The following is a 26,313-nucleotide window of genomic DNA, read 5'->3' on the forward strand; positions in this document are numbered from 1 at the left end:
CTGTAGACTTTCATGAGATCTTGTGCTGAATTTTATTGAATGTCCTGTTGGAACATAGATTTCTGACCTTATTGGCCAACAGATCCAGTTCCCTGGAACTGCAGGCAGCCACTCACTAGATGTTGAATTCAGATCTATGCCTCCCCCCACACACACCACGTGCACACACACTCCTCTAAGGATTTTAAGACCTAAGACCAAAAGCTGTAATTACAATACAATGCAGACTGAAAAGCTTAAAAGGCCAAATGTTACGTGTTACAAAAATATACTATGATTCTCAATAAACTACAGCATTAATCTGCACATGTAGTCACAAACACCACAGCTTTCAGTAGTGATTTCAGACTATTTCGAGTATTACTGTAAAATTATGACATTGCAAGAAAATATTTAATTGTTGCAAAATAAAGTGCAACAAAGTGCAGAAATTCATGAAGCATATTAAAATTCAGCTTGGATTTCCTTGTGTTCAATATTTATTCGTGCTTTATTTTAGAAAACTGACCCTACTTATGTTTAGCTCTAGCTGATGGAATAAAAGAAGGGTTCTGAATGTGTGGACCTGTGAATAAAATTAAACCTTCCATATTCCAATTCAGATGCTTTGTATGTATTAAAATCAAAGTTTAAGAACTTACAGAGTATGTCCCTAATGAAATAGTTGCTATGAGTGGCAAAGATGACACTCAGAAATGTATTGTGACTAGAGACAGCTGCATACAGCAGATAGAGGGTGAGGAAACAACTGTAATATTTCTCCTCTCCACTTCCATTTCAGCGCATATATATAGAGAGGAAGAATTTGTCATTAGTCTTTACCAGTACATCAATTGGCTGGCTTTGGTCCATGTGAAGCATGGGAGGGGCATGCAGGAAGAGTGAAACACACACACACACTCACAGTGAGGAAACGGGGGAAGAGAGTAATCTAATCTTCACCCAGTCAACTATTTTTTTTCTATTTCTAAAAAAGAGGATCATTTTATTTTGAGTTCTTTAAAATAATTTTCTGCTGGAATGGAACTTCTCTCTATAAAAGGTAGGTTTTTCTTACCAAGCAAGCTGCTTCACAAATGTGACAAATGTTTAGTAGGCAGCTATAAAAAGCACCCTAGTAAACTGCAGATGTGGGCTGGTAATTAAAATGGACGGGAATATTTCTTTCAGTGCTTCCTTCAAGGGAAGCCAAGCAAGTGCAGTCTGTAAACTGTGCACTTGCAGAGTGGTTGGACTGCTGCAATGTTTGGAGTCTGCTGGTGGTTCAGTGAGAGTGTTCAATGGCTTCTCCCCGTTTGCCTTGAAAGTGAAAGCTTTCTCAGAGCTTGAGATGTGATGGAATCATTCAGGTTGTTAGATAAACATCCTGCAAATGTACTGCAATTCCATAGAATGCTTAAGGATGTTTAGTGAAAGGTAAAAGCAAGAATAAGGAAAATAAGGAAGGTAGGTGATGTTAGGCAAGTGGGAAGTGAATCAGCAAGCAATGGTAAACTTTGGGGACCTTTGCAGGGTAAAGTTGCAGACTCTGAGAATTTTGCTGTTTTTTTTTTCTTATTTATTGCCAATTACTAGGTCCTAAGTATAACAGTGAAGTATATGGTATGCATAAACTTATTCTTAGAGCAAGCTTAATTTTGTAGGATGTCAGAGCTGTTTCATTCAATTTAACCCTGAGCTGTCTTACATGCATTGATAGGGTAGGAAAATTTAAAGATTACCTTTTTAAAAATCTAAATTTCATGAAATTTAGTCATACGCTTGATCCAAAATGATGACAAGATTAGATTTTGGTAAGTTTTGTGACTGTATGAGTCACAACACTATTAGCTTTGGGGCATTCTTCACAAGTGAAAGTGACACTGCGGAGTGGAACTTAAATCTGTTAAAGTCAGAATTTGGAATGTTCACTTTTTAGTTGGTAAAGTGCTTACTGCAACATGTCTGCTAACAGGCGCATTAAATATGTAATAATCAATTCTTTATATGATAAAAACAATTTTAGATTATGTGCAGTCTGTGAGCCTTCTGAGTGGTCACTCTGCAACTCTATTATTGAGAAGAATTTTGAACTAGCTTTTTGAGATGATGGATAGTATGTCTTCCTGGTTACCTGGCCTCCGTTTTGCCCTTTGTGTTGTATCCATGTACTTACTAAGTTTTTGCATTGTCTGTAGAAGAGACACATCAGTATAAATTGAATATTAACCAGTTTATAAAATATAAAAATGATAGAATTACATAGCTAGTGGATTCTGCAGTACAGTTTTAGTTTTCTTGGCACTCAAAGGGATTTGAACAGAATATTTATCCCTTTCAGTGTGTGTGTGTGTGTGTGTGTGTATTCTCTCTCTCTCTCTGCAGAGGTTTGTAACATTTAGCAGGCTATTTTTCTGAGGTCTGTGACTGTTAAGTAATTACTGTTGCTTATCAGCTAGAGTTCAGACAATTTGCATCAACACCAATCACTCTTGCATTTACATGAAACCACCTTAACTCAGGTGAATCTGTGCCTTGGAAGATAACAATCTTCCTAAAGCATCATGAAGCACAAGGGGGATATTCATACCATACTGTTATTCAGATGATCCTGCTTTCTTTTTTTTGAACTCGTAAAACCAAATGGTTTGCACAAGGATCAGAGGCCTCAGCCTCTTTCTTTGTTTGGGCTCTAGAGAATAACAGAAATACATGGGAAGAAAACAGCATCATTAAGAGGAAAGTATACCTGTATACTTTGTCAAAGGCACAACTGTTAAAATCCAAAGCACAACTAAGTTTAGAGTGACAGTACCGGTGTCCTCGTAAGTCATAGGGTTTTCAGCTGCAACATGTTTACAGTGATGTGCGCTGTCTTTTTGCAGTTTGACTTTTAACCCCATGATCACACTTATGTTTGATCTAGTAATGGAACTCTAAGGAGTGAGAAATTTGCTCATTGCTGAGTAGTCTTCTTTTTCAGCTATGGTGACAGGAAACATTAAATGTTAATGGAATTTTATAGCTCTTGTTTCAGCTACTTGTCTGGCTTGCACAAAAGCGTTCAGCTTTCATGGTATTCATCTCTTTTCAGCTTATAATCAAACATCTCGGGATCATTGCCTTCTATCTCTGTTTCAAGTTCATACTAATTTTTATTTCATCTGCTCAGAATGACTAAATATTGATTCACTGACTTAAGAGGGAACACTCTACTTTTTAATATTTCTTCGTGCATACCATCATAGCACTACAATTAATTGATACCTGGGAAATCCCATATAGACAGAATTCTGAGTACTGCTTCAAGCCATGTACCATATTAATGTGGCATTTTATTCCCTACGTATTTGTTGTCATATCCATCTTAAATTACTAGAATTATATGGCTTTCTGCCACTAGTATTACTGTTAAGGCAAAAGAATTAGCAACAGTGATGAGAACTATACTGTTAGTCATAAACAGAATTACTGAACTGGGGGGATGGGCAGGCAGAGAACACAGATGTAATTATACTTACAGAGCAAGCACATTTTTCTGGAAATCATTGTAAACAGGTCAAAATTAAATACCATGACTGTTTTTATACAGTCCCTCTTCATAACAGGAGTCATCTCTAATGTAACTAATGGGAATTAATGCTTTTTACAGGCAGTGCTGCCACTTGTAAGGTATTGAGTTTTGCTTTCTTAGTTTTGATGACATCTGACCTCCTATTGGTAGCCATCCCGATATAGTATCTGATCGTAATACTGGAAGTAGTGGCATTTGTGCAGTTGAATGAGTTATTCTACATAAGTGCCTAGGCATGACACCGGATTTGGAAGATTAGTTTCCTTTTTGGAACTGGTTTCAGTTCCCTTCTCTGCTTTTCTTGTGCTTACAAAAAAATCGGTGAAGGCCAGATCCAGTGGAAGATTTTTGTCTGAAATGAAACTTCTGTATATTTGCCTCTTGGCGATAGAAGAATCTGAACTCCATGGGTCTCAAAATGTATATCTAAGTATTTCAGTGCATGCCCAGAGCTGCTGCATTCTTTAGGGGCTGAGCAGGTCCCCCTCCTCATTCAATCCAGATCGGTTCAGAATTCAGTAGCTGAGCAGTCTTCTGTCAAAGTACACTGAAGAGCTCTGCCTGCTAGGTATTATCTTCCCTTTGTGTAATAGCTTGCTAGGTAGAACTGTTGCTTAGGAGGAAGAGCTGAAAAATGGACTGTTGTACTAGCTTGTATTGGATGTCCTGTAGCAGACATGTAGGGTAGAGGAAGAAATGGCAAGCATATGTAATACTCCCCCACCCACAGTAATCTCTCAACCTTCACATATTTTCTTCTGAGAGTAATTTCTGATCTTGACACGTTTTTTCTATTTAGCAACCCCCAGTGTATCTGTCTTCCAAATAGTTTTCAGTCTCTTCTAGAGTTAATGTAAACTTGCACCACCAACTCCTTTGACAAGGAGTACCCCAAATCTACTGTCCATGGTTCAAATCACTTACGGGACGATATTTAAATTGGTATCTTCCACATGCCAAAAGAAGGATACATGGTCCTGACAATTGTATGTGTATATTTATTTTTATTTTCTTCAGGATGGCAAAGGATGCATTTATACAATCATTGTATTTTTGGCTTTGAAATTAATCTACTGGTCTTCTCCAATTGTACTTGGTTTGCATCACAAAGCAGTTTGAGGGACAAAAACTGTATTCCTTTCCAAGGAAACTCAACAGAAAAGTGTACTCTAGGAGCATGCCTAATCTACTCCAGCTATTATTGAGCATGCGGTCCATGGGATGACAGCAGACAGAGTCTGAAGTAAAATCTCTGAAGCATATGTGGAGTGAATATTCGTCACTATTTTACTCTGCAGTTGCACTCCAATTGCGCCGCTTTGGTAACAAATGTTTCCAATAACATTGGAGCACATCTCCTACTTCCACACGTCTCCTGCTTCCTCATAAGTGCTCTAACAATTTGGGGGATCATTGTTTGTGTTGACTGGTTGATAGAAGAAAACCTCAATGCAGTACATATATTTACAAACACTAAATATGGCACATAAAGCAGTACTTTTCATTTGCTGCTAGTGTCTAGTATAAATTATTGCTGGAGCCATTATTGAGCATGGTTTCCTGTGCCATTCAAATTAATTCTTGTAATTAATCAGTATAATTATTATGAAAGATATTTTGTAAGCTGCATAGACTTCTCCACATTCTTCCTCTTCCCTGAAGACTTCTAAGGAATCATATTATCTTAATAAAAATGTGGACACCATTGTGATTAAAGAACTAATTTTAATTTATAATGATGAATCCTTAAAACTACTGAAATCCTTCATTTTTTAATAAAATGTATTGGCAAGAGTCATCAAAGTATTACTTGAATATAATCAAAATTTTTTTTTTATATAGTGAAAAAAGGAAGGTTGAATGAAGCAGCTGGTAAGTCTGATTTCTCTTTTAATTTTTGATTTACACTTTTTTTTCCTTGGAAAAGAATGTATGTATCATATTAAAGAATCATTTAAACCTAGGACTACTAACACGTATTTTGTCAAGAGTTCAGGGTAAAACAAATGAGGAAAGAAAATTGTGGGGAAAAAAAATTAATGATAAAATTCAGGTTGTGCACTCACACAATCTGTTATTTTCAGTTGCTAATCATTATTGTCTCTCAAATTCATGCTATTTAAAGGATATTTACATTAAAAGGAAATTTCACCTGATTTGATGACCTAACTACATTATGAGTCAAGAGGAATTATTTTGATTTTAAACAATGCAGGGTTTAGCATCACCAGGGTGAGGAGGAGATGGTGCCTGAGTTTCGCCTGTGAGGAAATACAGATGGGAGCCCATGTGTAATTGACAGCTATATAAATCGGGTATAGGCCCTATGCAACGAACATCAGTGAAATCAAGCTGCCCAGGACTCTAAGTCTGCCTCAAGGACCAACATTTAGCCAAAGAGTGAAGAAGAAAGGCCTTATTTAGTGACTATAATAGAGATTTTTTTCAGAAGCATGTTTTTTGTGGTAGTCTGTTTCGTTGATCTGTATTTTGTCAGTCATGGTTGCATTTAAAGGAGATGAGTTTTAATTTTGTGCGAGGTTGTTGTGGTTTTGATTGAAAAGTTGATCTAGATGGTGGTGCTCAAAATGGCTGGAGTTAAACATAGTAGGTTTCAGCCAAGTGACTGAATGGAGATTTCTTTGGAAATTTAACAAACATGAGTTGCAAGCCCTTAAACCAAAAACAAATTTTGTGACTAGAAAACATTTTGCCAGTTTTACTTTTTGTTTTCTTTGGTTACATAGAATGAGCAAGGGGACAATATGTGAATTACATATTGTTGACACCATTTATCACAAATAAGTCATCAGACTTCCAAATCTATATTGACTTTGTCAATAGTTTGTTCTGTGTAAGAACAAAGGTATATTTGAGAGGATTGGTACACTGAGTTATAAAAAATAGATAACATTGATCCCTTTTTTTATTATTTGAAACAAGTAGTTCCCATTACATAACATATTTTTGGTCTTTATGTCAAACATTATCATTAGTCGTAATCAGGAAGATCTACAAACAGGATGTACAGAGCTAACTCTTTCCCCTCGTGCTTTTAAACGGCAGTGTAATTTGATACAACCTGTTCAAGAGCTCATTGTAGGCAGCAACAGCTCCCCTCCTACTTAGTCTGGCTGATTGACCTATGGGTGATACAGACAGCTCAAAAATGACTTGTGTTCTTCACCACATCTCATATATATAGTTTGTAAAGAATTCTTCTAAAAAAAAGTCTCTTTTTAAAAATATGTCAGTGTTGATCCTAATGTAAGATGCTGGAGGCTAATGTAGGATGTGTTTCATGCGTGCAAGCTGAGAAGCTTTTCTGAACAGCTGCAGCCATCAAGACAATATAATTTGCCCTTTGCCTTCTTAGATTCCTATGTGAGCCCTAAAGAGTGGTGCATTCCCTTAGTTCTTGCTTTCTTTTTTTAGTCAAGGATATTTTTATGCACTTTGAAAAATCCAATTTTATTGGTCCAATTTTAGTAATATTCTTACTGTGCGTTTACAGAAACTGAGTTCATTTGGGACAGCAACTGAAGCCCAGTTTGCTCCTGCATCTGTAAACAGAACTAGATTTACTCACAAAGGCATGAAAGAGCCTTATTGGTACCAGTCTCTACCTTTACCTTAATTGGGCATAAGCCCCAATTAGCCAGTCCCCAATATTGCTGTATCGCTTGAAAGCCAAAGAAATCCTGATTTGTAGAAATGGAGTGTGTACTGGTTTCATGCAGTACAGGCATACCTCAGAGATACTGTGGGTTCGGTTTCAGGCCACCGCAATAAAGCAAATATTGCAATAAAGCAAGTCACATGAATTTTTTGGTTTCCCAGTGCATATAAAAGTTGTTTACACTATACTGTCGTCTATTAGGCGTGCAATAGCATTATGTCTAAAAAAAACAATGTGCATACCTTAATTAGAAAATACTTTATTGCTAAAAAGTGCTAACCATCACCCAAGCCTTCAGCGAGTCGTAATCTTTTTGCTGATGGAGGGGCTTGCCTCGATGTTGATGGCTGCTGACTGATCGGGGTGGTGGCTGCTGAAGGCTGGGGTGGCTGTGGCAATTTCTTCAAATAAGACAGCGATGCAATTTACTGCATCRATTGACTCTTCCTTTCATGAAGGATTTCTCTGTAGCGTGCGATGCTGTTTGATAGCATTTTACCCACAACAGAACTTCTTTCAAAACTGGAGTCAGTCCTCTCAAACCCTGCCGCTGCTTTGCCAACTAAGTTTCTGTACTATTCTCAATCCTTGGTTGTCATTTCAACAATGTTCACAGCCTCTTCACCAGGAGAAGATTCCATCTCAAGCAACCACTTTCTTTGCTCATCCAGAAGAAGCAACTCCTCATCCACTAAAGTTTTATCATGAGATTGCAGCAATTCAGTCACATCTTCAGGCTCCACTTCTAAGTCTAGTTCTCTTGCTGTCAGTTCTAGTTCTCTTGCTGTCAGCCTGTCCTTTGAAGCTTTGAAGCCAGGCATGGACTTCTCCTCTCTAGCTGTGAAAATCCTAGCTGGCATCTTCTTCCAATAGAAGGCTGTTYYRTCTAYRTTGAAAATCTGTTGTTTAGTGTAGCCACCTTCCTCAATTCTCTTCGCTAGATCTTCTGGATAACTTGCTGCAGCTTCTACATCAGCACTTGCTGCTTCACTTTGCACTTCTATGTTATGGAGATGGCGTCTTTCCTTAAACCTCATGAACCAACCWCTGCTAGCTTCAACCTCTTCTTCTGYGGCWTCCTCACCTCTCTCAGCCTTCACAGAATTGAAGAGAGTTAGGGCCTCGCTCGGGATGAGGCTTTGGCTTACGGGACTGTTGTGGCTGGTTTGATCATCCATCCAGACCACTCAAACTTTCTCCATATCAGCTGCAATAAGGCTGTTTTGCTTTCTTATCGTTCGTGTGTTCGCTGGAGTAGCACTTTGAATTTCCTTCACGAGCTTTTCCTTTGCATTCACAGCTTGGCTACCTGCTTGGCGCAAGAGGCCTCGCTTTCGGCCTGCCTCGGCTTTCGCTGTGCCTTCCTCGCTACGCTTCCTCATTTCTAGCTTTTGATTTAAAGTGAGAGACGTGCAACTCTTCCTTTCCCTTGAACACTTAGAGGCCACTGTAGGGTTGTTAATTGGCCTAATTTCAATATTGTTGTGTCTCAGGGAACAGGGAGGCCCGAGGAGAGGGCGAGAGACGGGGGAACGGCTGCTCGGTGGAGCAGTCAGAACACCCACGACATTTATYGATTAAGTTTGCCGTCTTATAYGGGTGCRGGTCGTGGCATCCCAAAACAATTACAAGAGTAACGTCAAAGATCACTGATCACAGATGACCATAACAGATATAATAATAATGAAAAAGTTTGAAATATTGCGAGAATTACCAAAATGTGACACAGAGACACAAAGTGAGCACGTGCTGTTGGAAAAATGGCGCCGATAGACTTGCTCGATGCAGGGTGCCACAAACCTTCAATTTGTTTAAAAAAAAAAAAAATGCAGTATCTGCGAAGCGCAGTAAAGTGAAGCGCAATAAAACAAGGTATGCCTGTGTCTGTCAAGGAAGATGGATAAATAATCTGAGAAGCCATATCTCATAGCTGATCCCCAAAATGCTTGCTCACATTTAGAATTATGTTCTCTCCCACCTGTGATAAACGGGGATTTTTCTGTTATAATCCCATTAGAATTAATAAGGATTTTTTTGTTCAAATGCACTGATTTGAGAGGCACCTCTGAATGTGTTGTATAGGGTTTAAAATTAAATCCTTACTGCTGTGGAGTTAAATGTGTCTTAGTTATAGGAATATAACTAAATGTGATGGTTGCTTCTTTTCAGGTGCATTCCACACCTATGTTGTTTTAAAAGTCCAAAATTTAAAAAGCACTACAATAGACAGACGAGGAAGTCAACCTTGTTGGGAGCAGGACTTCATGTTGTAAGTAACAGGGAATTCTTATCAACTGGTTGTGTTGTCTTCACTGTATTTAAATGGTTTAGAACAATTAATAACATCTGAGACCAAATACAGCCTGCAAAGAGAATATGCATCTCAGAAATGTCATCAGGGTACTTCTAAGGACCAGAACAAAAGTCAGTTTTGCGGGTTATTCAGCCACATTGCAGACCAAGGCCAGCAGTCAAGAAGGGAAAGAAAATATTTTGTCTCTGAGTTCTTTAATTTCATTTTATCTCTTAGGAATAAAGGGATTAGAGGAGAGAAGCAGAATGCAAATTTATCCTTATTCAACTTTGTTTTTGTTTTAACTGATTTTCTTTATATATGATTCATGTTTTATCTGTCCATTTATTTATCCATTTAGGTAGTTTACTTATTATTGACCTGGACTGTTTCTCATCTCTGCCTGCAGATCTTTGTCCTCTTGACTCATCTCTCCATCTTGTTATCCATTCTTTGTTCTTTTTCTGTACTCGAGAGCCTTATATACCCCTCATTGGCCAGGTAGGTGCAAGCATATACGTACTGACTGACATTCTGAGGAATCTTGCTTTCAACTGTCAATTTCAAAGCAATTTAAGAATTAAATATTTAACCCCATTAGATGTTGAGATAGGGCATTGCTCTCTACTTTTTTTTTGGTCCCTCCCTCCACCTTTTTTGACGCCTCCCTTCTCTCTGCACAAATCTTTCTCTGTTACCATATCTTCTTTGTGGAAACATAGATTTTATTCCTGAGGACTAGGGTTGTTAGAAATATTTTACAGAATGAAATGCTTAATTGGCTGTACTTATCTTTGAAAAATATACTTGCTACAATTTTTATTTTAAATCTAATTTAGTATTTTGTCAAGCGATTAAGTTTTGTTTTGAATCAATTTTTCCCCACTTTCTGGTCATCAAAAACTATAAAAAAGTCTCTTGACAGGCTCTACATTTGCCAAAACTAACATTTTGATTAGAATAAACACGCCACATTTAATTCTCTGCTATATTAATGGCTGCATTTCTAAAGTTTTCTCTCTCTTTTTTCTTCAGCTGTACAGATATATTTCAGTAAATTAGTGTTATTTCACAGTGCTTATATTCTTCCTTTAAGTCTTTAACTTCATCAGAATTTTTTCCCTAAAGTTACTAATTGAATTAGGAGCTTTTTTTAATGTCATGCAACTGATTTCTTAGAGAGCTGCAGTAGACTATTAGCTTGCTTAACTAAAGACACTATAAACTGAAGGGCTGGTTTCTTATTTACATTAAGTCAACATTTATATCTTCTTTACACTCCATTTTATGGCTGGATGTAAAGGAGGATCAGAGGTATTCAGAAAAGGCTAACATCAGCCAAAGCTCAACTTGGGCTCTTTCTTCCCCATCCCCAGTCATTGTACTTCTCAAGCAGACTGTTCAGAGCCACAGCCTAAATTAGCCAAACTGGAGGAACCTGTCTGTCTTTGAGAATACTAAGGAAAATTATCCTCGATATCAATAGCTAGCCTTTGTAAATACCATTCTCCCACTGCAGCTGGGAATTGTAAAAAAATTTTATCCTGTTTTCGTATGGAAGAGTCAGTGCTATATAATAATGTAGTAAGACAATTTTTTAGCACTTTACTGATCTGGACATAATAGTTTTATAAGACACTGGGGGGTTTCGGGTGACAATGTAGTAGTACATTAGTTAGTAGATAATTAAATTTCAGCATTTGCCCTATCTGTTACCTTTAGTGCAGGAGGCAATTAAAAATTAGTTCAAAATGGGTGTGTAACCTGTCCTATCAATTTTTCTGAAGCATTCATTAAAATATTTAATAGATTTGCTTTTCTGCTCTATAAATAATTTCCTTTAAATCATACTGTACATAAATGAGTGTTCCATAACATCACTGAAAATCATCAGTTTATTAAGATTATTTTCTGATTTTGCAATATAAAAGTTACCAAAGATTACTAAAGCGCTTTTCTAGCATGCCCTGAAGTAATTAAATTTAGTTAAAAGTTGGAGGAAATATTTTGAGCTTGCTGTAGCTCCATCTACTGCTTACTCAACCATACAACAAGCAGACTTTTTAAAAAGCATTATAAGTAGACATTTACAAATACATTTATATAGACTTTTTACATGTTCTAGTCCATTTTCTTAAGGGATCTCTGCCTCTTTTTTTTGAGAGAAAAACTGCTCCATTGAACACAAACTACCAACTTTTTGAAAAATACATATTGTTTTAGGTTTCAATATAGTTTTATTGTTCAGTTACCAATACAACAGTATTAAAGATGGAGTCCAATAATATCTGAAGATAGAAATTTTCAATCTGTCTTCCTCTATGTATTTGTAAAGGGAGTAGTTGAACAGAAAATTTTTGTATTCACTATAGCTATTTAACCGCACAAATACAGTGGTGTGAAAAAATTAGAGCCATCCAACACAATGCTTTTTGTGAGAAACATGGTGAAGTTCAGTACCTGTCTCAAAGGTAGCACCCTTTGCTCTTCTCAGATTTAATTTTCCTTTCCCTAATAAAATTGAGTATACACTAATTCACTGTAGTACACCACACAAATCAGTTATTGATTAGTTTTCATATTTAAAATTAATTTAATCAAATGAAGATTACATATTATCAGTCACAGTTGCAGACACCAATGCGTACTTTATTGTATCTCATATTTACAGGACTGGTTTGTAACTATTTATAGTAAAATGTAAAGGATTGTCAGACATTTTGTGTGGAAATAACTTGCACTTCTTGGTTTATTAGTTTTAGTTTCACATCACTGGTGAGCCATATGGCCTGGAAAAAATTAGTTTTAAATTCCTGCAAAATAAGGTTGTCTGTGATTTTTTTTGTGTCATGATCAAAAAACAGCTATTAGTAAAATGTGTATATCTCATAAGTGAAACAAAAATAAGGCCTGCACAAGCAACTCTTGAAGTCAAGAGCAGTTTTCCCATTATAGTTTTCTTGTACTGTGCAGCTTCTCACTTCTAGTGAAGGGAATAAGCTCCAAACATCTTTTGCACCTTCTCTCCTTTACAGTGAGAACAAGATTAGGAACTGCTTCAGTTCCCTGTACGAACTTGTTCATTTGTTCCTCCTCTTGGATTTTTGTGTGGAAGGAGGGAAGTTTTCCCATAGCATTATAAATCCTCAATAGCTAATGGCCCATGCTGCCTGTCAGTGTGTACCATCTTGGCCAATGTTGCCAACTGTTACAGTTTTGTTGAAAATGTTCCTCTGAGTTTTATGTTCAAAATGACTGTTCCTAGTTTTGTGGATTCTGGTTTCACCTAACAGAAATCACCTGACAGAAGGCTAGCTGTATTATGTTACTCCTGTGGCTAATAAGTTAGCTGCAGTGGAACCTGAGAATGCAGGTCACTTCAGGGCTGTCCTGAGGAGACTGATGTCCTATGGAGACAACAGAGACTCCATATGCAGAAGCTGTTCAGAAGAACCTGAGCCAAATGCACTTCCTGGATCTGTTGTCTTTCTGGATTATATCCAATAGGTCCAAGTCTTGTAGCAAAATAAAGCTACTGATAATTGGGGCTTCTGCACCACGTATTTCCAGCAGAATTGTTGCCCTCATCAGTTTGTAGGAGTCGTCCTTAACATTTCATTCCTGAGACTTGGCTCCATCTAGTCTAATGTTTGTATCATGACATTTATTTCACATTTTATGAGTTTACTGAAAATAAAACCACTGTGTTATAAATCACTAATTCAAGGTATTATGAGAGAATAGAGAGTAGTTGGGACTGCATTTTCAGCTTAATGTTTTATGTATTCATTGTTTCAGATCTCAGTGACTGACTTTTATGTTTGTTTTTAGTGAAATCAGTGCTGATGAAAAGGGATTCATTATAGAGCTGTGGAAGAAAGGCTTGCTCTGGGATAGCATTTTAGGCATTTTATGGATTCCCCTTGCAACTGTGGAACATGCAACAGATGTAAGTTGACTTTCTGTGGGAATGTAAAAAACTTGGAGTGAAATGCAATGAACTTCTCATTCTTAGTCTCTACAGCTACTGTAATGATGTGATTAATGTAAAATTCTATCTCACTTCGTTCAGGCTGTGATATTAAGGCCTAGTGCATATGTGACTCTTAAAGTGACAGCTGATAGCATTAGCCATATACCCTGGAGTAATGGCTCACATACTGAATCAGGTATAATTCAGTAAGTGGGTTAAAGTTCACATGCACTCACTAATTATTAGAAAGGCAGAGGCAGTTTGGTTTACACGATTAGAGCAAGGGAACTTCAAATTGAGGTTCCTGGCCTGCATCTTCGTTGTGCGGCCTTGGGTAAATCTTTAGTAAAATGGACATAATACTGTTCTGTCACTCAGGGGATTTGTCACTATTTCAAAGAGGAAAAGAGAAATTTGTCCCACGATAATAAGGATGAAATTAATAGTAAAATAGGCATAGGGAGAAGGATGCATGGAGAAAATGGGTCAATCCCAAGAACTACTTTGTGTCCAACATAGTCACAGCCACCAGAATGCTCTACTGAGCAGACGTGCTTTCAGTAGGCTACTTGTACAGGAAAGCTACATATGTGGGGTGCTGGAAATATTGAAGCTACCTGCCAGTGCTGTGAAATTGTATGAACTCGGGAAAAGTAAGAAATTTCTTTAATACTCCACAGTTATCCCATTCATGAATCTTCTTTACTCCATATAGTCCATGGGTTCTATTTTTAAAAAAGTAACTCTGAATTAGAGAAGATGAATTTAATCTGGCACCTGAGACTCTCCACCATCACCTATTTTTGCAAATAAAAATAACTTTATCTTCTAATCCCTCTTACCCCTTTAAATTTCCTTAACCCCCCCCCACAAAACTGATGAGGTAAAAGAGAGCAAATCAGAAAAAATCCCTTCTTCCTACAGAATCTCCCATCAGCCTTAATAGCCATTTCTTTGTAGGGACTGATGATTATTCATATATACATTGAACTGACATTTTATTGATTCTACTCAGAGAATGGAGGCAGCAGAAGAAGGTAATTCCTGTTTAAATTAGAAGTTGCTCTGTACCACAGCTGCCAAGAGCTATTTCAGGCCCCAAGGCAAGTTCTTTTGCCCTGCTACCCTAGCTCCTGTTGAGTTACAATTGCTGACACTGAGGTTGTGGCTTAATAGTTAACACTAGAACTTGAAACAAACAAAGCATGCAAGTCAGGGGGCTGTTTCTTAATTTCTTCAGACCCCCTGAGCCTTTGTTTATAATTAGGCCACCGTGGAACTTTCCTAGTTGAGTTACTTTTCAAAAGCTGTTTTTTGTATTGGTTATTATCATACATTGATCGCGTCAGCCTTGCTAGAATGTGCTTGTTTATCATCAGTTCAAAGGAGAACGTGAAGATCTCAGTTCATAAAAAGAGTAACTTTCAATATTCGTGTTTCTTGCATCTTAATCATCTTAATGTGAATTTGTATATTTATGAATTTGTTGTAGAGCAAATGTTTTTCAAATACCATATCTGTGAGAACTTGAAGTCCTCGCAACTACTTACATAAATAAAAGCTGAAAGAATCAAGAATGGATCCTAAGCCTCTTGTTGTCATAAGGAGACTCCCATTGATTTAAGGGAGGTTTGATTCAGGAAGAAGTGGGTAATGCTGTAAATCCTACCCAAGTAACTTTCAGAATATTTTTCATAGGGAGGCCCGGGTGCCTGGTGGACATTGCATTCTGAAGTCATAAAAAATGGAAGCGAGATCCACGGCACAAAAACACCAACTTCACATGAGATCCTACTAGATATCTACTTTGCATTACCATTTGGTGAGTTACAGATTAAGAAAGAATAAAAAGGGTCCATAAATATCATAAGCAAGGAATTAATGAAGAGGTCTCTTAACTCAAACTCTCCAAGCAGTCTGTTCCATTTCCTGAAATACAGTATCAAATGGTAATTCTTCTGTAGAATTTACTCATTGGAGCATTTGTATACTTGATACTGGTAAGTAATAAGAGAATCACTGAGGGTCAGTTCTAATGGTGAACCATTTCACTAGTTAATGTTCATCCACATGTGGATTGTAGAGCTAAAGAAAGAAATATACTTCCTTAAGGCTCTGTTAGATCTTCCCCTGTGTCTTATGACTCCGTAACACATCATCTTTAACCAGCTACTTCCACAATGTAAGTTTTAGTAAAAATCTAGAACTTCATTTTTTTCTTATTAGCAGCGGATATCTGCTTTTGTAATGTATAGAAGGGTGGAAACTGGATATATGTATATGGAAATAATGTATATGAAGGTGGAAATGGCAACTGAACTTTTAATACATTATTTCACATTATTCCCAGGTATCATACAGAGAAACTGATTTACTCTAAAATATCAAGGTCATCCATACGCTTATAACAATATGACAGATCTAAATAAGTTCACAAAGATAATTTTACTTAATATTTTACTCTTTAAACAGTCTAATGAACTGCAGCTTAAAAGACTAGTCCTGAGATGTATACAAGAATAACAATAAAAATAAGAAACACAAACGAAAAACATAATGTTTTGAAAGGGAGAGATGGAAAACTCCTATCAGTAATATGTTCATCTGTTTCACCTTATTTTTGAAGTGCAGTGCCAAAAACTTGGCAATGCAGCTAATGCTGATTAGAATAGACTAGTTACTTCCAATGTTGCAGACTGTACTCCTGTCAATGCACCTCATAGACTATATACCTTTTCACAGAAGCATGATATTACGGACTTTTGCGGATTCCTATAAGTCACAGCAGCCCCTACATTTTTTTTTACTGGAGTTATTATTTATCTAATAAAGTTGTAGCCAAGAAAGCAGCATGGGTGAAAGATAAATTAAGCCCTGTTCACATTCTGATTTGTCAGCAGCCACAAATGATTCTCAGTTGTCTGAATAAAGGTTTGCATGGAGGAACTTTTTCCTTGCTATTCACATATAGCCTTCACCTTGATCATTCCAATTCTTTAAGCATGATGGAAAGTACATATATATGTCAAATGGACTAAATCCTTTAAAAAAAAAAATTTTTTTAAGAGCACAACAGAAAAGGATACATTTCTGGGGTATGTAACAGTAAAATATCCATTACAAAGGGAGGAAACCTGGTACAAATGGGATTTATTCTATGTGCCATAAATTCTTGCTGGAATCTCCTTGGAATTAAAATATTTTAAATGTCTCCGCTACATAATTTTCATATATTGAAGCCTGACACATGTCCGTTAAAGAAATTTGCTCTAATTGTATGTTTACAAGTTGTAAATTCAGAGTACTATCGATTTCAGGTTCCTACTCAGAGGGAGTGTCATTTTTTAGGTTGATGCTTGTACTCTGGTTCCAAATAAACTAATAAAGAAATTTGAAGCAAATAGTCTTTAAAGACTGTCCTTGGAGCTGTCTAGAGTGTTTTGAAAAACCTGCAGAGGTCACTCTTACACTACAGTTCTGTGTACATAGGAAGATGCAAAAAGCATTAGGTTTCAGGTATTGAGAAAGCCACATATTTATCTTTACCATCTACCTGCAGTCTCTTTGAGATTGCTTATTCTGTTGAATAGTTTTCAGCTCATCTGTAACCAGCTGAGGATCTATCCTTGACTGCTGGAATCAGCACAACCTCTTTGTTAGGACAGCTTACATCAGTCAGGTAGAAGACCGCTGTTGCTTTTCAATGTTTCATGAAAGGTGCCCATTAGATAATACCAGAGACTTTATCTTCAGGAAAACATAACGCATCCAGTATAAATCTGAGAACCCGCTATGCTGCTCTAACAATATGGCTTTATTTGGTCTTGAAGCACTGCGTGTATTACCAGAAAAGAGTTTCAGCATCATTAATTTGTTCATGGATGCTTGTTTCTAAAAGTATCCGCTAATGCTGGCTGTGGTATTATTTCTGCAAAGTGGTCATTTCACTTTGATCTCATCTCATGCTGCAAGCAGGCTGCGAAGTAGAAAGCTGATCAGTGTGGTGGGGAAACAGGCCTTTGTTTTTGAAGTCATAAGGAGAATTATAAAAGAGGGGATATGAAAGAATTGGGGGTGAGGATTCAAGCAAATGCAGATGAATGGATATAGCAGAAGAGAAATTAAGTATAATTAAGAGAGAGAGCTAGGCAAAGAGCAGAAAAAAGGAAAGAAGAAAAGATCAAATAGATCATTGAGGAAAGATAGTAAAGAAAGGAAATAGCACTAGAAGAAAGATGAAAGAAAAGTGTATTATAATGTTTTTACAGTAAATTTTTTTCTAAATGTTTTTTTCTACAATTTGCCCTTCCTCCTTATCAGTGTGTTTTATCTAGTTATGGAACTCTTATTCTTCACACAAAGGTACCCAGACCTGTTAAATTGTGTATGAAGTCTTCATGCTGCAAGGGAACAGAAATGTGCCCTGCCTTAATGTTTATTCTAGTTTTGTTTACAGCAGGAAACAGTTAAGCCAGAATTCTTACTGCACAGTGTTTCTGAGGAAAGATGCCAAACTTCTTATCAGATCTTTGAACTAAAATTTCTATTCAGGGATTAATTTCCAGCCTTTATCTTCGAGCTTTATTTGTTTTTGGAGCAGTATATGAAGAGCTCCGCTACTCATTGAGGTAAGAGTAGTGGCTAGTAACCATTCAGGGTTCAGGGAGACCTACCCTGAGAAATTTAGGCTCTATAGTTGACCTCCAGTGGCTGATTTATTTGCCAGATAGTCTTTAACTTTCCAGGATAGGAGGTAGCTTATTCTCTAAGGCTATCATGTGCTGCTTTTTGAAGTTTTTGTTATTTCCTAAATACTTAGCTGTCTTTTGGAGACGCATTTGAAGAAAATACCCCTGTTCAAGACAGCAAATACTGAAATGAGAGAGAATGAGTTAAGAACTCATTAACTCTTTGCAGTTAGCCTCAAGGCTTCTGGACAGCACGGGCGTCCAATAGAGAAGGCCAACAGACCTCGTATGTGAAATGGAACATGCATTGTAACATAGTCATAAATAACCTGTGATAACAAACAAAATCGATGAATTCTTCATCGGTATATTTTTCAGTCTGCCACACCAACTAATAGCTATGGTTTATGAGGAAATAACCAGCAGTTTTATTCCATCTTCTGGTAAAAATTTATCTGAATTACAGTAAATCTTATTCCAGTATCCATGCTGCTATCTCAGCATAGTTAGGTAAGAGAGTAATGGACTAAATAATGACAGAAAATTAACTCCTGTCTTACTATTATAGATTGTCCATTCAAGCTTTTTTTTCCTAGTAACTAGCATAGTAATACTGAGAAGCTGGCATTTAAGTAACATTTTATTTGTCCTATGAGTAGAAATATAAACATGAGCAAGGACCCACCAAGGTCAGTAAAACTTGGAGTTCTCCTCAGGAGTTCAATCATTGAAGCAATCAACGTTACTTTTATGAACATAAAGCTTACCTGTGGAGCGTAAGAGAAATGCTGAAGAGAAGTTGCTATTTCTATCAACAGGAGGTTAATGATTCTACTTTTGTGCAGGGTTGAGTGATGTAATATATATCATATGCTTCTTCTAGATTACTTTTAGACCAGTAAATGTGTACCCTGGTATACCCTTGCACTTTGAGACCCCAGTTATGCAGTTTGCAGATCTGGCCAAAATATACTGCAGCTTCCTTTGTCACAGCACTTTTTCTCTTGAAGGTGGGATCATACACGCCCAGAACTGACCCCAATATGAAGCAGTAACTCATACGTAAATTTGTAGTTTCCCGTAATGTGCATAAATATAGTTTAAAGATTTATAGTTGTAGAATAGGGATAACCTTTGGCTTGCAAAGCACTTTGTTGTATTTTTGGGACAAGAAAGACCAACTAAAAAAGAAAATGATAATATAAGAATAGATGGTCCAATTAGCTCCATGGTGAAGAGATACATAAATTTATGTGCAATGTGCTCTAGGTGACCCTGCTTGAGCGGGGGGGTTGGACTAGATGATCTCCAGAGGTCCCTTCCAACCTCAGCGATTCTGTGATTCTGTGACCAAAACATCAGACATGGGAAGAAAAGAGATGGGCATCTGAATTCTTCAAATCAGCATGGAAGAGTATTTTCTCAGGCTCAAGGCCAGATTATGAATCCTTTCCTCCCACTAAATGTAGTAGGACAATTTATGGAGTAAAATGTTCCTTGGTAAATCAGTTTGTAGCTCTGACTGCAGATGAGATGTTTCAGCTTCCTCCAAAGAGATAAGAACTTGAAATAAGGTCAGTTCTAGGCTGATAGCAAGTGGAGTTAGAGTAATAACCCTGATTCTTTACTGAAAAAAAGTTGGGGGGGGGGGGGGAATGCTGTGCACAGACACAAAAGAAGTATATCTTCAGTTAAGAACTGACTGGAAAATCAAGAGATCTGTTTTCTTCCCGATCCAATAATAGTCTGTTTTTCAGTAGTGAAATTAATTGTTCCTAAGTTTGTGTGAGAAAAAGGAAGTGGCCTAGGGCTTTAGAAATTTTCAGAACAAAAATCAGAAGATGATCTTGGAACTCTGTTCCTGACATTCTTGTATAATGTGATTTAATTATAAAAATATTTCGGAATCACTTGATTAAATCCCTATGTTTAAGACAATTATTCATGAATTTAATGTTTACTTCCTCTTTTAGAAGTTCCTCCTGTAAAACAGCCTGAGAGATTTCTAACAGTTTTCCTTTCTCCATAGATATCCATGAAGATTTAGACTGTAGAGATTGTCACAGAAGGGCTCCCCTCCAAGGCACAAGTCATTCGCATCAAGATACACATGATAGTCTGTCATCCATGGACAGTGGTCTCAGCATGAAAGAAAGCAAACTGAGGTATTTTAATTTGTCATATCAGACATGTATTGTGACGCTTACAGATTTTTTATTTTTGAATGATGTTCAGTGATACATATACAAACATTTTAATCAAGAATGTGCCTAGAAATTATGTTTCCATTATTATGATGGGATAGAGAATAATAAATCTCTGTATTCTGTTGAAGGAAAAAATCTAAAGAATACTGTGTCCTGCCAAACCAATTAGCAAATATATGTGCCTTCTGAGAGAGATTATTGGTTGTCAGAAAAGGGGATTTTAGTCTACAAAAACATAGACAGAGGTAAGCCAGAAATGATCTTTTTGGCAAATTCCTACAAAACCAAAGTATATTCCCTTAATGATACAAAAGGGATAAATAAAATATTCTAGAATCTTTTGTAGCAGATTGTAATATATATACTTACATACCGATGGCTTCAGAAGTACAAACCTGTGTTGATGCATTGGTCAAAGATGATGTGGAATTGGTTCTCATTTAAGGTGACATTTTAAAAGGACATTATTTTAAAGACAGCTATTTATTAGCTTTCCTATTTCCTTTAATTGCAGAGATGTGGTAAAGTAACTTCTCTCGTATAATGAAATGGCTCACAGAACTGGAAGCCACTCTTTCCATCCATCCCTGTCTCTAACTCCTCCATGTTCTTATTCCTTCATCGCCAGCTCTCTCATAACTGTATGCTCTCATCTCCAGTTTTCCAGCTCTGCTGGAACAGGAACTCTGTTGAAACAGGCTCTGTTGAACCCTGTGCTGAACTGGGAAACGGAAAGTGTTAATTTTTTTGGTTAATTAGTTTTCTGCCTGTTCAGTGAATCAAATAGGGTCAGGGATGAATGGAGAACATTGAAAGGAGCAATCTCATCCTCCTCCCGCCTTCAGCTGATCACTGCTAATCCTGTGTTGTCCCCCTTCATGGGTCAGCATAAGAGTTTCTATGGCCATTCAGTAAACCAGACTGGGGAACTGATCTGGATTAGAACTAAGCATATTTGTTTATAATTTGTATATTAACCATTTTGCATGTTAGTTTCTATTAAGATCAGTTTTATGATTCATTTGACTTGGCTAATGCTTAAATACTTTGTGTCAGCACAAAAGAACAGAAGTGAGCAGGGGCAGTCCTAGCTTATGCCAGTTTAAAGTGTCAGTGGATCAACAGTCTAAATAATAAAATATGCATAACTGAAGCATGGAACAGGTAAAGTTTTTGACAGAGCTCCAAACAACTGAACTCCACCTTGCAACATGAAGCATTAAATACTCTAGTGGTACTGCTACTTGTATCATCTTTAACAGTGGCTTTCCAGGTTATGGTTCACAAGCAGTGTGCTGCCTGCATGATACTTAAATTTGATGTCCACAAGACATTAAAGAAATTAAATGCGCAGTGGGATGACAAAGCTGATGGGCCAGTGGTTTATAAGATTCCTCATTACTGTCTTTCTCGAAATGCATTGATTTCTATGTGGCTAAGCATTGAAAATACTCAAGTAGTCGTTATAAATGCAGAAAATTGTTCACTGTCTGCAGCTGTGAGGGTGGCAGTGGGAGTCTGGATTGTTTTACTTTTTAAATAAACATCTCTGCAGAAACTACAGAGCTGTGACATGTAAAAGAGAAAGTCACCTCAGTGAAAATAAGAGCAACAGCTCATTGGGAGCCCTGCTTTTTCCTAATTGTTAGCCTTCAACGTGGTCACAGTAGGTGAAGCAGGAAGGCTCCTTCTTCTCTGCCCAGATYACATGCCATGTTGACAATAAAACAGTTCATACCCAGTAATGAAAAAGGCTTTACAAAATGTGAAGCAGAAGTGCTTACAACCAAAATAAGGTAAAAAAATGAAGGACTCTGTAACCAACTGCAAACTATATGCCATCTCATCAAAGGAGTGTTCTTAATAGGAGCAGAGAGGTGTGAAAGTGTTTGTTGTATAGTATATGTTCTGTAAACACTCTACTGTATGAGACAGCAGTTTACATTAGGAGTACTAATGACACTAAATTACAATGCCTAGAGCAGCATAAAATTGAAAAGCAGTAATGGAACAGTGATGGATTTTTATTCCTACATGTTTTTCAGCTATTAAAAATCCTGCTTGACTTAAATGTAGCAGAAAGCAGCAGAAGCACACAAATTTGTTCTAACCTATTTTTTTGAACTACAGATGGTCCTGAGGATTTGTGTAATGAAATTATGCTTGGTGCTCACAGACTCGTATATTACTATTTAGTTAATATCTGTGAATTTTCAGCTACGTTTTACAAACCCCAAATTCTGTTTAGATCTTTGCAGTCTGTTGTTGCAGTTTATATATTGCAAAGATTTTCTATGTGCCTTGTTCATATTAAGAGACACTATCTTCTTCTGCCTGTGTCAGATATATGAATGTGTGTATGAGGAAGGAAGGAATGGGACCATGGCATTTAATTCTTACATTCAGTTACTTAAATCTCAGGACTCCTTGGTATGTTGCAGTTTCCATAATTGGTTTTGGTTTCTTAATGGCTCCTATGCCAGTGCATAGTTTTGTCTGTGGAGGCAGGTTTCACTGGATCCTCTGTTTTCCCTGTATATTCTTAGGCGATGATTTCACAGTGCAAAGAGTTCAGGAGCAATACTGGCTTAATTTCTGTATCTTGTCTCTGATCTCAGCATGCTGCCCTCTTGGGCATCGTGGTACAAATCTTTGCACTGATCCTGTTTATAAAAAAGAAAAAATGTTTTGGGGTGATTGGTTGTTTTAAAGGCAGATCTTTCACCTGATCCAGTTTACAGATTTGGCAGTGGCTAGTGCCCTGCAAATAGTTGTTCAAAAATGTCATCAAATACGAACAGATACAAGGGGTAGAAGGTGGGAAGAAAAGGTTAGAATTGTTGCTGACAGCTTTGTACCATAGAACTGCAGATTTAGAGGAGGCTGAAGAGTACTCTGAAGGTGAGCACTTGCCTCCCATCTAACTGGAATAACATGGCTATCATCCAGCTTTAGAAGTAGCTATGTGATTTAAGTTTGTTGTTTTTCTAAAATACTGAAGCAGTGAGACATTCAGCTACTGCTTCTGTCTTAGGTTCCAGACTTCATGTGTCTGGGATTTTAATAACAGTTTTGCTGTTTGCTGAGGTGTTATGCTTAAGTTTGGCAGATAAATTTCCTGATAAGGATGGGGACATTTTTCTTTGATAATGGCTGAAATGGGTAGAGCCACAGAATTTGAAATAGCAAAGCTGATATGTTTTTGAGTTAAAGAGTAAACACTGTGGAACTTAGTGGTACTTATCAGTGAAAGATGACAGTCAGCAGACTATCATTTGCTGTTGGAGCACTCTGATCATTCACCATTCCTCATCTCTGATAGCCTGCCATGAAAGAGGAGCAATTCATACATATTCACAGAGACACACTTTTGTCCTAGTGAGGTTATACTTAGCTCTGCTTCCTCTGAATTGAAGGAGAGACTGAGAGACTCCAGTGTATCTGCTGCTCTTAATCACCAATTTTAATAGACAAACCTAGGCCTTTGGTTAAATGATTAGCTTAAGCTGATCCAAGCTTGTGCCGCCACCAGAAAGTGGGATCTTTCCAGCTTCCAGTAACCTATACCAGCCAGCTGCCTTGGGCAGTCACTAACATGTCATGCAGCTGTCTGGTGATTTGGAAATTTAAGTTTGGCAGGTCAGCTGGCTAATAGTATCTCTGCATCTTGCTTTTAAAATGGTTGAAATTATGGTGGAGGGAAAAGTGGGACCATCCTTTGCATTAGCAAATAGCAGCATGATGGACTAAATCTAACAAAAATGCTTTTCTCTCTCACTTTTTTTCTGTAGACTGCAGTGAGAATCTATGGAGGTTAGTTTTGCTAGATTAAAATTAGCCTTTGTTAATGCCCCCTTCTAAGCTTTATAAGGCAGTTACCCCTCATAAAGCAGCACAGATTAGCATTTAGAGTTTTTCTGGGTTTGGGGATGTGATAGCTTGTCCAGTATTCAAAATGCACCAATTAAAAGTTGCTTATTGGTCACCCTGACACCTGCTAGCAGAGCCAGATTGCCAATATTTCCTAAACCATTTATTATAGTTCTTAAATTTCATTAAAATAAAATGCGTTTTTAGAAGTCACATTTTAACATCAAAATACCTGGGAAATAGTGTTTATTATTCATCTCTCAAAGTTAGCACATTGGCAGTGATTAATTTCACCAAAAGTATGACAAAACTTTCTTAAGATTATGTAGATATTTTATTCTAAGCATAGCATGGTGCCTTTACTTATGTTTATAATTAAACAGCAGAGAGCATTTGACTTTGAAAAAGTATGCACAACAAATTGCCTTTCAGAATGACTTTTTATAATTGATCAGTTAACATATCTAAAGCCAAATTATGTTCTTAAGTATATGTACACAACTCAAATAACTTTGCAAAGCACATACAACTCAGCAGCTTCTTCAAACCATCTCCTTACGATGGTCTGAGTTCCTGTCTACATAGCAGATGCGTATTTGTTGGCTATTAGTGAGCCGTTTTATACATATCTAAAGTATAATTCCAAGCATGCAGTTCTATGTGTCCTGCTATGGAAATAATGGATTAGATAGCCAATGCTCTAATGAATGAGGCTATTAAAAGTATGTATCTAATTGATTTGTATAAACAAGATGATGACTACCTGGCTGAGTGATAGCTATAAAAGAACAAAAAGAGTTAAAAGATGAGAGGAAAGTCAGAGGGATATTTAATCACAGCTGGACTGGGGAAGAATCAGCTCTTGGTAAGGAGAAGATGACCAAAAGAATGTCTGAACCAATAAGGTAAGATATTATGAAATAAATGTCTCCTGTTAGAGAAAGAGCTGTGCTTCTATCCAGCAGGTCTATGTAATATGAGGTTCTGTGAACAAATCTAATGATAAATGGTTAGTGGGAGTGTGTTTTACATATGAATAAATGCTTCTTCATTTAAACTAAATTGGAGCTATTGGCAGTGTTGATCCATTAGGCCTTGAGTGTCTGTCCTGCTTACCTTCTCAGCTATAGGCAATGTGTGTATGTAGGATTCAGCTGTTGAACAGTGACTTGTTCAATGCTTAAGAAAGGAAGGGATGCAAGTCTGGAGGTGACCTGACTGTTAAAACTAATCTATTGTATCTGAAAAGCCAGGAAAGGCATTTAAGCTCCATTTCTGGAGCTAATGTATTTACCTGGGCAGGTTACCAAATTTTCTGGAAGCCTTCCAGAATGGAATTAATTTTTATCTATTAGCTTTGAACAAGCCACAATGCGGTGGGAAAAAAGATAAGATAAGATAAAGATAATTGCTGTCTCCTTGCTTCCCTGGGTGTGGGAGATGACGCTGCATAATGGGTGCAAGGGGGAAGGAATAGAGTGGCAGCAGTCTTATTACTTTGCTGCCATCACCACCTGCAGCATGGAGTTGAATGCTGCGAAGGGGTCCAGTTGGCCTGTAGGAGTATCATTCAGCAGTAGTTTCTGAGCAGAGAAAAAGAGCTTGCTCTGTGTTGGTGTACTCTCTATGCCACTTCTCTTCCTTTCTGCTTGCAAAGGCAAACTGGAAAGAAAAGTAACTCTCTTTACTGTTAATTTTGGCTGCCATACCAGCTGTGGCAGACAATATTACTTTTCATTCATAGTGCTCTCAGTCCATATTAACACATGAAAGACACAATCTGTGGGCAATGGACACTCAAAAAGATGTGTTGTCCTCAAGCAGGATAGAGTACGCTCTTGGGAAATGCAGTAAGAATATATGGAGTGTCAGGTACTTGGCTCATGTTTAAGCCAAGTGTCTGACAGCAGTGGTATTAGAAAAATAGCTCAAACACAAGAGAAAAGATGATGAGTGCTTTCACATTATTTAGTTATGTATTTGAGAAGATAACCTGTTGCATAAGCACTTACATGACATTTTCAAGTACAATTAAAAAGCAGAGTCGTAG

General features: G+C 37.3%; 1 protein-coding gene across 1 annotated transcript in view; it reads left to right on the forward strand.

Annotated features, from left to right (window-relative positions):
- Positions 1-987: 987 nt before the first annotated feature.
- Positions 988-26,313, forward strand: part of LOC112963647 (protein unc-13 homolog A-like) — a 43,496-nt gene continuing 18,170 nt past the window's right edge. The window contains exons 1-5 of the mRNA XM_026060907.1: positions 988-1,042; positions 9,402-9,501; positions 13,357-13,474; positions 15,197-15,320; positions 20,216-20,351. Of these exons, the coding sequence (XP_025916692.1) occupies positions 1,021-1,042; positions 9,402-9,501; positions 13,357-13,474; positions 15,197-15,320; positions 20,216-20,351 (500 nt within the window). The 5' untranslated portion in view covers positions 988-1,020. The remainder of the gene's footprint in view (positions 1,043-9,401; positions 9,502-13,356; positions 13,475-15,196; positions 15,321-20,215; positions 20,352-26,313) is intronic.

The sequence above is a fragment of the Apteryx rowi genome, unplaced genomic scaffold (genome assembly GCF_003343035.1).
Source record: "Apteryx rowi isolate R43461 unplaced genomic scaffold, aptRow1 scaffold_172, whole genome shotgun sequence".
NCBI classification, from domain to species: Eukaryota; Metazoa; Chordata; class Aves; order Apterygiformes; family Apterygidae; genus Apteryx; species Apteryx rowi.